Source organism: Procambarus clarkii, chromosome 22 (genome assembly GCF_040958095.1).
Source record: "Procambarus clarkii isolate CNS0578487 chromosome 22, FALCON_Pclarkii_2.0, whole genome shotgun sequence".
Classification (NCBI taxonomy): domain Eukaryota; kingdom Metazoa; phylum Arthropoda; class Malacostraca; order Decapoda; family Cambaridae; genus Procambarus; species Procambarus clarkii.
In genome coordinates this window covers 46,084,166-46,098,420 of record NC_091171.1, presented here as the reverse complement: position 1 = coordinate 46,098,420, position 14,255 = coordinate 46,084,166, and the positions used below count along the sequence as shown (strand labels likewise).

The following is a 14,255-nucleotide window of genomic DNA, read 5'->3' as shown; positions in this document are numbered from 1 at the left end:
AGAGAGAAGAGTGTGGTGTCACAATGTTGGTGTGGCGGCGAATCCGTCTCTCCTACCCCCTGATGTCTTGAACACTTACTGAACCGCATGCAGCACTCCTGGAGTCCCGGGGCTCCTCGGCACGATCCTGCGGCTCTCCTGCATTACTCTGACACTCCCCAGCAGGATCCTGGGTCATTACTCCAGGAATCCCGGCCTGGTGTATAGGACGCAGCTTTTTCGCTGTGGAGCCTCCCGCTGCTGGCCCGTGACGTGGCCACTCCATCCGCCTGGAGGGTCACACACCAGTCAATATACTGTGTACAGTACTGACTTTGGATGTGTACTGTACTCATCTTTGTTGTGTACAGTACTCACTTTGTTTAATGGGTTAGCACTTAAAATTAAATGAGAAGTAACTTATCATAATTTAATTGTCAAAAAGATTTACTAAATGATTGATAATTTTTAAGTGAAATTTATATACTGCCGTTTTTAACAACTGCGTAAATATAGTATTTATAATAATAATAATAATAATAATAATAATAATAATAATAATAATAATAATTTTTATTTAGGCAAAGGTACATACATAAAGAGATTTTACAAAGTTTGTTGGCTTTATAGATAAGAGCTAGTACATACAATGCCTAAAGCCACTATTACGCAAAGCGTTTCGGGCAGGAAAAAACACTACTGACTAAAGCTTAAAACTAATGGGTAAAAAGAAAAAAATGCGTTGAGTACAAATAAAAATAGAGGTAAAAGAGGGGGGAACATTGTTGAAAAAACAGCACAAATACAATTACAAATTATTACAGAAAATTACATTAAAACAGCGTTGAATTGTAAAAAAAAAAAAAAAAAAAGAAAAAACATACATGGGTTGACAATAGAGAGGTAAGGTAGGTTACAGGGAATTTATTAGGTATAGCTTCGTTTTTAACTTAAACTGGTTGAGAGAGGTACTGTCTTTAACATGGTTGGGAAGGCCATTCCACATCCTGGGCCCCTTGATTTGTAGAGCATTTCTGGTTTGATTAAGTCGTACTCTAGGAATATCAAAACTGTATTTATTTCTGGTGTGGTGCTCATGGGTTCTGTTACAACCTTCTATGAAGCTTTTGAGATCAGGATTGGCATTACAATTTAGCGTTTTGTATATGTATAGTACACATGAGAGAATGTGCAGTGACTTAATGTCTAACATATTCAGGGATTTGAATAGGGGTACCGAGTGATGTCTGGGGCCAGAATTGGATATTGTCCTAATAGCAGCTTTGTGTTGAGTAATTAGAGGACGTAAGTGATTTTGGGTAGTAGAGCCCCAAGCACAAATACCATAGTTGAGATATGGATAGATAAGGGAGTAATAGAGAGTCACCAGGGCAGGGCGTGGTACATAATATCTGATCTTAGAAAGAATGCCCACAGTCTTTGAAACTTTTTTTGATATGTTTAGAATGTGTCCCTGGAAATTCAGCTTGTGGTCAATGAGAATGCCAAGGAATTTGCCATCTAATTTGTTACAAATTTGGGTATTGTTTATTTTGAGATTTATTTGATTAGAGGATTTATTGCCAAACAGAATATAGAAAGTTTTGTCAATGTTAAGGGTGAGTTTGTTGGCAGTTAGCCACAGATGGACTTTATTTAGCTCAGTATTTACTGTGGCATTTAGAGCAAGGGGATCAGGACTGGAGTAAATGAAGGTTGTGTCGTCAGCAAATAGGATTGGTTTGAGGCGTTGGGAGGCATTTGGAAGGTCAGTAATGTAGATGAGAAAGAGGAGAGGGCCAAGTATGCTGCCCTGGGGAACACCAATGTTGATGGGTAGGGTGGGCGAAATTGTATTATTCACAGAAACACATTGGAGCCTGTCAGTAAGGTAGGATTTGAGGTATTGTAGGGAGTGTCCTCTGACACCATAATGATGTAATTTAAGAAGAAGGTTTTGGTGGTTGACAGTATCGAAAGCTTTACGCAGGTCCACAAATAACCCAACAGGGAACTCATTTTTATCAAGAGCTGTATGAATCGAGTTAAGCATACTAATAAGTGCATCGTTAGTGCTTTTTTTGGGCCTGAAGCCATATTGGCAAGGACTAAGTATATTGAGTTTGGCTAGATATGAGTAAAGCTGCTTATAGATTAGTTTTTCAAAAATTTTTGACAAGTTTGGCAGGATTGATATAGGTTTGTAGTTGTTAACATCTGTGAGATCACCACATTTGTGGACAGGCGTTACTCTCGCTTTTTTTAGAATATCTGGAAAGGTTTGGAGTTCAAGTGACTTGTTGAAGAGCAAAGCAATAGCAGGGGCTAAAGATCTGGAGGCTTTTTTTGTAGATTAAAGTTGGTATCTCCTCAAGGGCACCAGACTTGGTTTTAAGGGAAAGGATTATCTCATTGACGTCAATGGAATTAATAGGCTTTAGGTACAGAGACTGGGGATAGTTCCCTGTAAGATAGTCCTTAATGTCAGTACTGGAAGATGGAATATCATTAGCAAGGGATGAACCAATGGAAGAGAAGAACCTATTGAACTCAATAGCAGAATCAGAGGCTGAAAGCTGACCATCGTTATTAGACAGGAGAGTCGGTTTGTTATTTAAAGCCTTTTTTGATCCCAATATTTGTGAAATTGTTCTCCATGTTTGTTTAATGTTGCTCTTTATTTGGGTAAATTTATCTTCGTAGTATTTAGTTTTGGCTCGTCTAATTATCTTAGATAGCAATAATGAGTAATTCTTTGAGAATTCTTTGGAGACAATCCCTAACCTATACTTTTTCTCAAGGTCATGTTTTTTATTAATAGATTTAAGTATTCCCTTTGTAAGCCAGGGATTGTTAAGCCTTTTGGTTGTGACTTGTTTTGTAAGCATAGGACAGTGGGTATTATAAAGGCTAAGAGTTATTTGAAGAAAAGATTGAACTGCTAGGTTGATGTCCTCTATGTTACCTAACTCGGACTCCCAGTTGACATTATCAGTAGCAGTTATAAAATTGTCTATAGCAGTTTCATTGTGTAATCTAAAACGTATCTCTCTTGACTCAAGAGGTGGTTTGCTAATGTTAGTTAAGAGAAATGTGGGGTAATGGTCTGTAGTGCTATCGGTGATTATACCTGAAGTAAGCGGAGAGGTTATATTTGTCCAGATGTGATCAAGAGTCGTGGCAGTGCTATCAGTGATTCTAGTAGGTCTAGTGATTAAGGGTATGAGGAAGCAGGAATTCATACAGTTGAGGAAGCTAACAGCAGTAGGGTGTTCTGGCTCGCAGAGGTCAATATTAAAGTCCCCTGCGATAATTAGGTGGTTTTTGTTCAGTCTGTTATCAAGTATTAGATTTCTAAGGTTTGAGTTGAATTTAATGAATTTAATGAATTTAATTTGAATTTAATGTTGACAATAACACCAAAACGCAGGTGTACATGTAGGGTGAGGAAAGGGGATTAAAATTGGTTACATGATAATTAAGTATATCTTAGTTTCTTAAACTGGTTGGAAGAAGTTTTTTAATCTCATTTGGGAGGTCATTCCGTAGTTTAGGACGCCTTAAATTATAAAGCAATTCTTTTTTGGTTGTCACACTCTTGGAATATCAAAAGGATATTTGTTTGCCGTAGTTCCCATGGAGTTTGTTACACCCTCTCTAGGAAGTGTTTCAGGTTAGAATTAGTATAGCAGTTCAGAGATTTATAGATATAGAGCACACTAGAGTGTGTCTTTAGTGACGATATTTAACATATTCGAAGATTTCAGTAAGGGTGCTGAATGCTATCTGGGACGAGTTTGTTATTGTTCTAATTGCTTATTTACGTTAAGTAGTTAAGGAAGGGGGAAGGGTCAAAGATAATTTTGGGTTGCAAAACCACAGGCACAGATACCGTAGATAACCGTAGATACCGTAGAATGAATATTAAAAGTGACTCCAAGGCAGAGCGAGATTCGTAGTATCGCATTTATGGGAGAAAGCCTACTGTTTTAGAAACTTTTTTTTTGTTTAGAAACTTTTGTTTTTTGCATATGATAATTATCTATAGCATCATACATAAAGACAGGAATGCATGCATGCACACATGTATACCTGTTTTACCTGAGGGCCACTAACACTAGTGGCCTCGACGAGGATAGGAAGCCGCCGGCTTGTCGAAGGTCCCCCCCAGTTGCCTTGATAAATCTATGTGTTTTTGATGATGCATACATACACAGAAATGTAAACAATGTTAGACCAAAAGAATCAACATAAGAGAAGCAGTACAGTCAGCCCAAGGTGAAGTCTCACTCCACCGCCCGTCAACTGACGGAACAATGGCAAGTGTGTTTGCTAATGAGGGCAAAGGTCAACTAGATTGACCATTAAGGTGCAGAGGGCGAATGGGTGAAGATGTTAATAATAATAATTCATTGTGTCGGGGGACAAGCCGCCAGTATATATGTATATATATGATCATACATGTTATGTATGAACACATGTTATGCTTACATTGAGGTGCCACCCCTCCAGGGTAGAATTACAGACCCTCCCCAGGATGCAACCCCGCAACAAGCTAACTCCTAGATACTATTTACTGCTAGTGAACAGGAGCATTAGGTCATAGGGAACACGCCTAATCATTTCTGCTCCACCCGGGACTCGAACCCGAAACCACTTCCGGGAGTGTATAATATACAGTGATAATTACAACATGGAACAATGAAATTATTTCATTGCGCATTTGAATGCATCATTAAAATATTGACATACAGTATTTCAATCATTGTGCATTCATTTAATAATGCACAATAATGTGCACCATAATTAAAATTATTGTGCATTTCACGCTTCTGGTGAAATGCACAATGAAATCACATTACCGTGATAGAGGACTCAGTGAAATCCTAAGTTCCTGTGATTTGACCAGATCGTGGTGTGGTGGTCTAGGGCGTTTGCTTGGGAGTATCAAGTGAGCGGGTTCGAATCCTCCTCATGGCTCCTAATAATTAATATACAATAATTAATACACACCACATACACAGGAAGTTTCAGAACACGATCTACAAAGGGACCAAATCGGGACTACAAGGGGATCGATCGGGACCAAAGAGCCAGAGCTCAACCCCCGCAAGCACAATTAGGTGAGTACAGAGTCTAGACAAACAAGTAAGACACGTTCCAAATGTAGCATATATTGTAGGAATCAGGCGGGACCCAAGAGCCAGCTCTCGCTCGTGGTAGGCTCTGGGAGGTAAATATAGAGCTCGGAGGCGTAAGACAGGCAGCTCCAGGCTAAGCTGCCAGATCCCCGCCCCCCCACGCCTCGCTGGAGTGTGATGTTGTCATAGTAACCTGGAGAGAGAGGTGGCCGAGTCTGTGTGTTGTTCTGACAGGTTGGCTACACTCTCCTGCAACACTACGACTCCATAAGAACACCTCAGTATAACACCCCCCAGAACACCTCGGTACAACACCACCAGATCACCTTAGTACAATTCCCTAGAATACCTCAACACGACATCTCAAAATACCTTAGAACACTACACCATGAACACCACAACAGCATTACATCACAGCAACAGTACACTACCACAACAACACTGCACCATCAGCACCACAGCAACACTGCACCATCAGCACCACAGCAACACTACACCAACACCATACTCCCAGACATAAGGGGAGACATGATCACCACCTATAAAATTCACAGAGGAATTGACAGTGTGGACAAAGACAAATTATTTAGCATTAGTAGAACACGAACAAGGAGACACAGGTGGAAACTTAGTACCCAAATGAGCCCCATAGACATTATAAATATTTTTTTAAGTGTCAGAGTAGTCGCATGCATTAGGCAGTGATGTGGTGGAGGCAGATTCCATACACAGTTTCAAATGTAGATATAGTATAAACCAATAGACTTAGACATCTGCACACCAGTAGAGTGACGGTTGAGAGGCGGGATCAAAGAGCTAATCGCTCAACCCCCGTAAGCACAACTAGGTGAGTACTAAGACTACACCATCAACACCACACTAACACTACACCATCAACGTCACAGCAACACTACATTAACCGCACAACAGCAAGTAATACACAACAGCAACACTACACTAGAAGATCGCGAGGAAAAGGCTTGTAGAACATCTGGAGAGAAGTAGCTTTGTAACACACCGCCAGCATGGGTTCAGGGATGGTAAATCGTGCCTCGCAGGCTTAATAGAATTCTATAACCAGGCAACAAAAATTAGGCAAGAATGATTAGGTGGGCAGACTGCAATTCTTGGACTGTCAGAAAGCCTTTGACACAGTGCCCTATAAACAGCTGTTACTAAAATTGGAGAAACAGGCAGGTGTAAAATGTAAGGTGCTCCAGTGGATAAGGGAGTATCTAAGCAACAAGAAACAGCGAGAAACTGTGAGGGGGAAGACATCAAAGTGGCGAGATGTCACCAGCGGAGTCCCACAGGGCTCTGTACTTGGACCTATCCAGTTTCTGATATATGTAAACTTATCTTCCAGAGGTTATAGACTAATTCCTCTCAATGTTTGCTGATGGTGCAAAAATTATGAGAATAATCAAGACAGATGAAGATAAACAGACTACAGGATGACCTAAAAGGGAAGGGAACTATCAGGGGAAAGCGCCAAACCACAACAACTATATAGCACTGGGAAGGGGTCAGGATAAGGATATGGGATGGGACGGGAGGAAGGAATGGTGCCCAACCACTTGGATGGTCGGGGATCGAACGCCGACCTGCATGAAGCGAGACCGTCGGTTGGGTCTCTATAAGTCAAAGTTTTTTTTTTCAAAGTGGTTGGGCAGGATGACCTGGAGAAGCTGGAGGAATGGTCTAGAAAATAGCTACTAAAGTTTGACTCAGGAAAGTGTAAAGTAATATAAATTACCATCCACACTTCCGTGGAAATAAACATACCCTTCACCTGGACTGTTTGGGTCTCGAGCCGTAATACAGGTGGTAATAACACCGTAATAATGAGAGAGCTCCGGCCTCACACGCCTGGGGGCCACGGTTTTGCAACCCGCTCTCGCACAAGATAGTACATATATGACTTATGGCTAATAGTCACTATTTGTCTGATTAATAAGTAAATATGTGGTATATGCCAAGTTATATTTTGTTTTTTAGGTACAAACTCTTCCTGTATATTTGCTAAAGACCAGTTTTAATATTTGCGGTTCGAGACCCATACAGTCTAGAAATATGGAATGTAAAATAATGAAATTAGGTGACGGGAGCAGGAGACTGAACATAAGGTACAATCTGGGAGATGATATCCTGCAAGAGTTAAATAGAGAGAAAGATCTGGGGGTTGATATCACACCGAACCTGTCCCCAGAAGACCACATCAAAAGGATATCATCAACGCCATATGCTAGACTGGCCAACATAAGAACTGCCTTTAGAAACTTGTGTAAGGAATCGTTCAGGACCTTGTATACCACTTATGTCAGACCAATCCTGGAGTATGCGGCTCCAGCCTGGAGTCCATACCTAGTTAAACACAAAGACAAAGTTAGAAAAGATTCAGAGGCATGCCACCTGACTAGTCCCAGAACTAAAAGGTATGAGCTACGAGGAAAGGCTACAGGAGCTAAACCTCACGTCCCTGAAAGACAGAAGAGTAAGGGGTGACATGATAACCACCTATAAAATTCTCAGGGGAATTGACAGGGTGGACAAAGATAAACTATTTAGCATGGGTGGAACACCCACAAGGGGACACAGGTGGAAACTTAGTACCCAGATGAGCCATAAAGATATTAGACGGAATTTTTTCAGTGTCAAAGTAGTTAACAAATGGAATGCATTAGACAGAGATGTGGTGGAGGCTGACTCCATACAGTTTCAAGTGTAGCTTTGATGGAGCCCAACAGACTCCAGAATCTGTACACCAGTTAGGCAAGGGGGGAAGGGGGTCAGTTGAGAGGCGGGACCAAAGAGCCAAAGCTCAACCTCCCGCAAGCACATCTAGGTGAGGACTAACACTACACCATCAACGTCACAGCAACACCACATCAATACTACACCACCAACACCACAGCAACACTACACCACGGCAGCACTACACCAACACCACATCAATACTACACCACCAACACCACAGCAACACTTCACCACGGCAGCACTACACCAACACCACAGCAACACTACACCACGGCAGCACTACACCAACACCACAGCAACACTACACCACGGCAGCACTACACCAACACCACAGCAACACTACACCACGGCAGCACTACACCAACACCACAGCAACACTACACCACGGCAGCACTACACCAACACCACAGCAACACTTCACCACGGCAGCACTACACCAACACCACAGCAACACTTCACCACGGCAGCACTACACCAACACCACAGCAACACTACACCACGGCAGCACAGCAACACTACACCACGGCAGCACTACACCAACACCACAGCAACACTTCACCACGGCAACACAGCAACACTACACCACGGCAGCACTACACCAACACCACAGCAACACTACACCACGGCAGCACTACACCAACACCACAGCAACACTTCACCACGGCAACACAGCAACACTACACCACAGCAGCACTACACCAACACCACAGCAACACTACACCACGGCAGCACAGCAACACTACACCACGGCAGCACTACACCAACACCACAGCAACACTTCACCACGGCAACACAGCAACACTACACCACGGCAGCACTACACCAACACCACAGCAACACTACACCACGGCAGCACTACACCAACACCACAGCAACACTACACCACGGCAACACTACACCAACACCACAGCAACACTTCACCACGGCAGCACTACACCAACACCACAGCAACACTACACCACGGCAACACTACACCAACACCACAGCAACACTTCACCACGGCAGCACTACACCAACACCACAGCAACACTACACCACGGCAACACAGCAACACTACACCACGGCAGCACTACACCAACACCACAGCAACACTACACCACGGCAGCACAGCAACACTACACCACGGCAGCACTACACCAACACCACAGCAACACTTCACCACGGCAGCACTACACCAACACCACAGCAACACTACACCACGGCAGCACTACACCAACACCACAGCAACACTTCACCACGGCAGCACTACACCAACACCACAGCAACACTACACCACGGCAGCACAGCAACACTACACCACGGCAGCACTACACCAACACCACAGCAACACTTCACCACGGCAGCACAGCAACACTGCACCACGGCAGCACAGCAACACTACACCACGGCAGCACTACACCAACACCACAGCAACACTTCACCACGGCAACACAGCAACACTACACCACGGCAGCACTACACCAACACCACAGCAACACTACACCACGGCAGCACTACACCAACACCACAGCAACACTACACCACGGCAACACTACACCAACACCACAGCAACACTTCACCACGGCAGCACTACACCAACACCACAGCAACACTTCACCACGGCAGCACTACACCAACACCACAGCAACACTACACCACGGCAACACTACACCAACACCACAGCAACACTACACCACGGCAGCACTACACCAACACCACAGCAACACTTCACCACGGCAGCACAGCAACACTACACCACGGCAGCACAGCAACACTACACCACGGCAGCACTACACCAACACCACAGCAACACTTCACCACGGCAACACAGCAACACTACACCACGGCAGCACTACACCAACACCACAGCAACACTACACCACGGCAGCACTACACCAACACCACAGCAACACTACACCACGGCAGCACTACACCAACACCACAGCAACACTACACCACGGCAACACTACACCAACACCACAGCAACACTTCACCACGGCAGCACTACACCAACACCACAGCAACACTACACCACGGCAGCACTACACCAACACCACAGCAACACTACACCACGGCAGCACTACACCAACACCACAGCAACACTACACCACGGCAGCACTACACCAACACCACAGCAACACTACACCACGGCAACACTACACCAACACCACAGCAACACTACACCACGGCAGCACTACACCAACACCACAGCAACACTACACCACGGCAGCACTACACCAACACCACAGCAACACTACACCACGGCAACACAGCAACACTACACCACGGCAGCACTACACCAACACCACAGCAACACTACACCACGGCAACACAGCAACACTACACCACGGCAGCACTACACCAACACCACAGCAACACTACACCACGGCAGCACTACACCAGCACCACAGCAACACTTCACCACGGCAACACAGCAACACTACACCACGGCAGCACTACACCAACACCACAGCAACACTACACCACGGCAGCACTACACCAACACCACAGCAACACTACACCACGGCAACACAGCAACACTACACCACGGCAGCACTACACCAACACCACAGCAACACTACACCACGGCAGCACTACACCAACACCACAGCAACACTACACCACGGTAACACAGCAACACTACACCACGGCAGCACTACACCAACACCACAGCAACACTACACCACGGCAGCACTACACCAACACCACAGCAACACTACACCACGGCAACACAGCAACACTACACCACGGCAGCACTACACCAACACCACAGCAACACTTCACCACGGCAGCACAGCAACACTACACCACGGCAGCACTACACCAACACCACAGCAACACTACACCACGGCAACACTACACCAACACCACAGCAACACTACACCACGGCAGCACTACACCAACACCACAGCAACACTACACCACGGCAACACTACACCAACACCACAGCAACACTTCACCACGGCAGCACTACACCAACACCACAGCAACACTACACCACGGCAACACTACACCAACACCACAGCAACACTTCACCACGGCAGCACTACACCAACACCACAGCAACACTACACCACGGCAACACAGCAACACTACACCACGGCAGCACTACACCAACACCACAGCAACACTACACCACGGCAGCACAGCAACACTACACCACGGCAGCACTACACCAACACCACAGCAACACTACACCACGGCAGCACTACACCAACACCACAGCAACACTACACCACGGCAGCACTACACCAACACCACAGCAACACTACACCACGGCAGCACTACACCAACACCACAGCAACACTTCACCACGGCAGCACTACACCAACACCACAGCAACACTACACCACGGCAGCACTACACCAACACCACAGCAACACTACACCACGGCAGCACTACACCAACACCACAGCAACACTACACCACGGCAGCACAGCAACACTACACCACGGCAGCACTACACCAACACCACAGCAACACTTCACCACGGCAGCACTACACCAACACCACAGCAACACTTCACCACGGCAGCACAGCAACACTACACCACGGCAGCACTACACCAACACCACAGCAACACTTCACCACGGCAGCACTACACCAACACCACAGCAACACTACACCACGGCAACACTACACCAACACCACAGCAACACTTCACCACGGCAGCACTACACCAACACCACAGCAACACTTCACCACGGCAGCACAGCAACACTACACCACGGCAGCACTACACCAACACCACAGCAACACTACACCACGGCAGCACTACACCAACACCACAGCAACACTACACCACGGCAGCACTACACCAACACCACAGCAACACTACACCACGGCAGCACTACACCAACACCACAGCAACACTACACCACGGCAGCACTACACCAACACCACAGCAACACTACACCACGGCAGCACTACACCAACACCACAGCAACACTACACCACGGCAGCACAGCAATACTACACCACGGCAGCACTACACCAACACCACAGCAACACTTCACCACGGCAGCACAGCAACACTACACCACGGCAGCACAGCAACACTACACCACGGCAGCACAGCAACACTACACCACGGCAGCACTACACCAACACCACAGCAACACTACACCACGGCAGCACAGCAACACTACACCACGGCAGCACTACACCAACACCACAGCAACACTACACCACGGCAGCACTACACCAACACCACAGCAACACTACACCACGGCAGCACTACACCAACACCACAAGGGTACCTGAGAGCAGTAGAGGGGAGAGGTGCAGGGAGACGGTGGAGCGCCTCACACAACAGGTGGTGAGAGAGTGGTGGAGGCGGCGCCCAGCTCCCCTCCCTCACACGCGCCGCCTCACTAACAACCCTCATTAGTAAGGTATTATGGCCACTGATCACAGGAAAAAGCAGGCAGCGGTAACACCAGGCGGCCTACCGCTTCAAGCACCAACATGAATCCAGTATTATCAGCAGAGGTGGAGTGCTAAGTGCACCTCACAGTACACGTCACCACCAGCACAGTACTATGTTCATTACTCAATATGCTCATTAGAAAGAGTATCTTAATTATATTAAATATATCAGCCTTACTGAAGAATTAACTCATGTTAACCCCCCTCTCTCTCATGTTGACTCCCCCTCTCTCTCATGTTGACTCCCCCTCTCTCTCAAGTTGACCCCCCCTCTCTCTCATGCTGACCCCACTCTCTCTCATGTTGACCCCCCCTCTCTCAAGTTGACTCCCCCTCTCTCTCATGTTGACCCCGTCTCAAGTTGACCCCACTCTCTCTCAAGTTGACCCCCATCTCTCTCATGCTGACCCCCCTCTCTCATGTTGACCCCCCTCTCTCATGTTGACCCCCCCTCTCTCATGTTGACCCCCCCTCTCTCTCATGTTGACCCCCCTCTCTCATGTTGACCCCCCCTCTCTCTCATGTTGACCCCCCCTCTCTCAAGTTGAACCCCCCCTCTCTCATGTTGACCCCCCTCTCTCATGTTGACCCCCCTCTCTCATGTTGACCCCCCTCTCTCATGTTGACCCCTCCTCTCTCATGTTGACCCCTCCTCTCTCATGTTGACCCCCCTCTCTCATGTTGACCCCCCCTCTCTCTCATGTTGACCCCCCCTCTCTCAAGTTGAACCCCCCCCCCCCTCTCTCATGTTGACCCCCCTCTCTCATGTTGACCCCCCTCTCTCATGTTGACCCCCCTCTCTCATGCTGACCCTCCTCTCTCTCATGTTGACTCCCCCTCTCTCTCATGTTGACTCCCCCTCTCTCTCATGTTGACCCCCCTCTCTCATGTTGACTCCCCCTCTCTCTCATGTTGACCCCCCTCTCTCATGTTGACCCCTCCTCTCTCATGTTGACCCACCTCTCTCTCATGTTGACTCCCCCTCTCTCTCATGTTGACTCCCCCTCTCTCATGTTGACTCCCCCTCTCTCTCATGTTGACTCCCCCTCTCTCTCATGTTGACTCCCCCTCTCTCTCATGTTGACACCCCCTCTCTCTCATGTTGACTCCCCCTCTCTCTCATGTTGACCCCTCCTCTCCCATGTTGACCCCCCTCTCTCATGTTGACTCCCCCTCTCTCTCATGTTGACTCCCCCTCTCTCTCATGTTGACCCCCCCTCTCTCATGTTGACCCCTCCTCTCTCATGTTGACCCCCTTCTCTCATGTTGACTCCCCCTCTCTCTCATGTTGACCCCCCTCTCTCTCATGTTGACCCCCCCTCTCTCATCTCTCATATTGACTCCCCCTCTCTCTCATGTTGACTCCCCCTCTCTCTCATGTTGACTCCCCCTCTCTCTCATGTTGACCCCCCTCTCTCTCATGTTGACCCCCCTCTCTCATGTTGACCCCTCCTCTCTCATGTTGACCCCCTTCTCTCATGTTGACTCCCCCTCTCTCTCATGTTGACCCCCCTCTCTCTCATGTTGACCCCCCCTCTCTCATCTCTCATATTGACTCCCCCTCTCTCTCATGTTGACTCCCCCTCTCTCTCATGTTGACTCCCCCTCTCTCTCTCATGTTGACCCCCCTCTCTCATGTTGACTCCCCCTCTCTCTCATGTTGACTCCCCCTCTCTCATGTTGACTCCCCCTCTCTCTCATGTCGACTCCCCCTCTCTCTCATGTTGACCCCTCCTCTCTCATGTTGACCCCCCCTCTCTCTCATGTTGACCCCCTCTCTCTCATGTTGACTCCCCCTCTCTCTCATGTTGACCCCCCCTCTCTCTCATGTTGACCCCCCTCTCTCTCATGTTGACCCCCCCCTCTCTCTCATGTTGACCCCCCCTCTCTCTCATGTTGACCCCCCTCTCTCATGTTGACCCCTCCTCTCTCATGTTGACTCCCCCTCTCTCTCAAGTTGACTCCCCCTCT

At 47.2% G+C, this 14,255-nt stretch overlaps 1 protein-coding gene across 1 annotated transcript in view; it reads right to left on the bottom strand.

The window, feature by feature from the left end:
• The window catches only part of GC (gamma-glutamyl carboxylase), a 28,323-nt gene extending 16,056 nt beyond the window's left edge, over positions 1-12,267 (bottom strand). The window contains exons 1-2 of the mRNA XM_045743898.2: positions 12,116-12,267; positions 80-269 (exon numbers count right to left, since the gene is read on the bottom strand). Of these exons, the coding sequence (XP_045599854.2) occupies positions 80-269; positions 12,116-12,243 (318 nt within the window). The 5' untranslated portion in view covers positions 12,244-12,267. The remainder of the gene's footprint in view (positions 1-79; positions 270-12,115) is intronic.
• Positions 12,268-14,255: the final 1,988 nt, after the last annotated feature.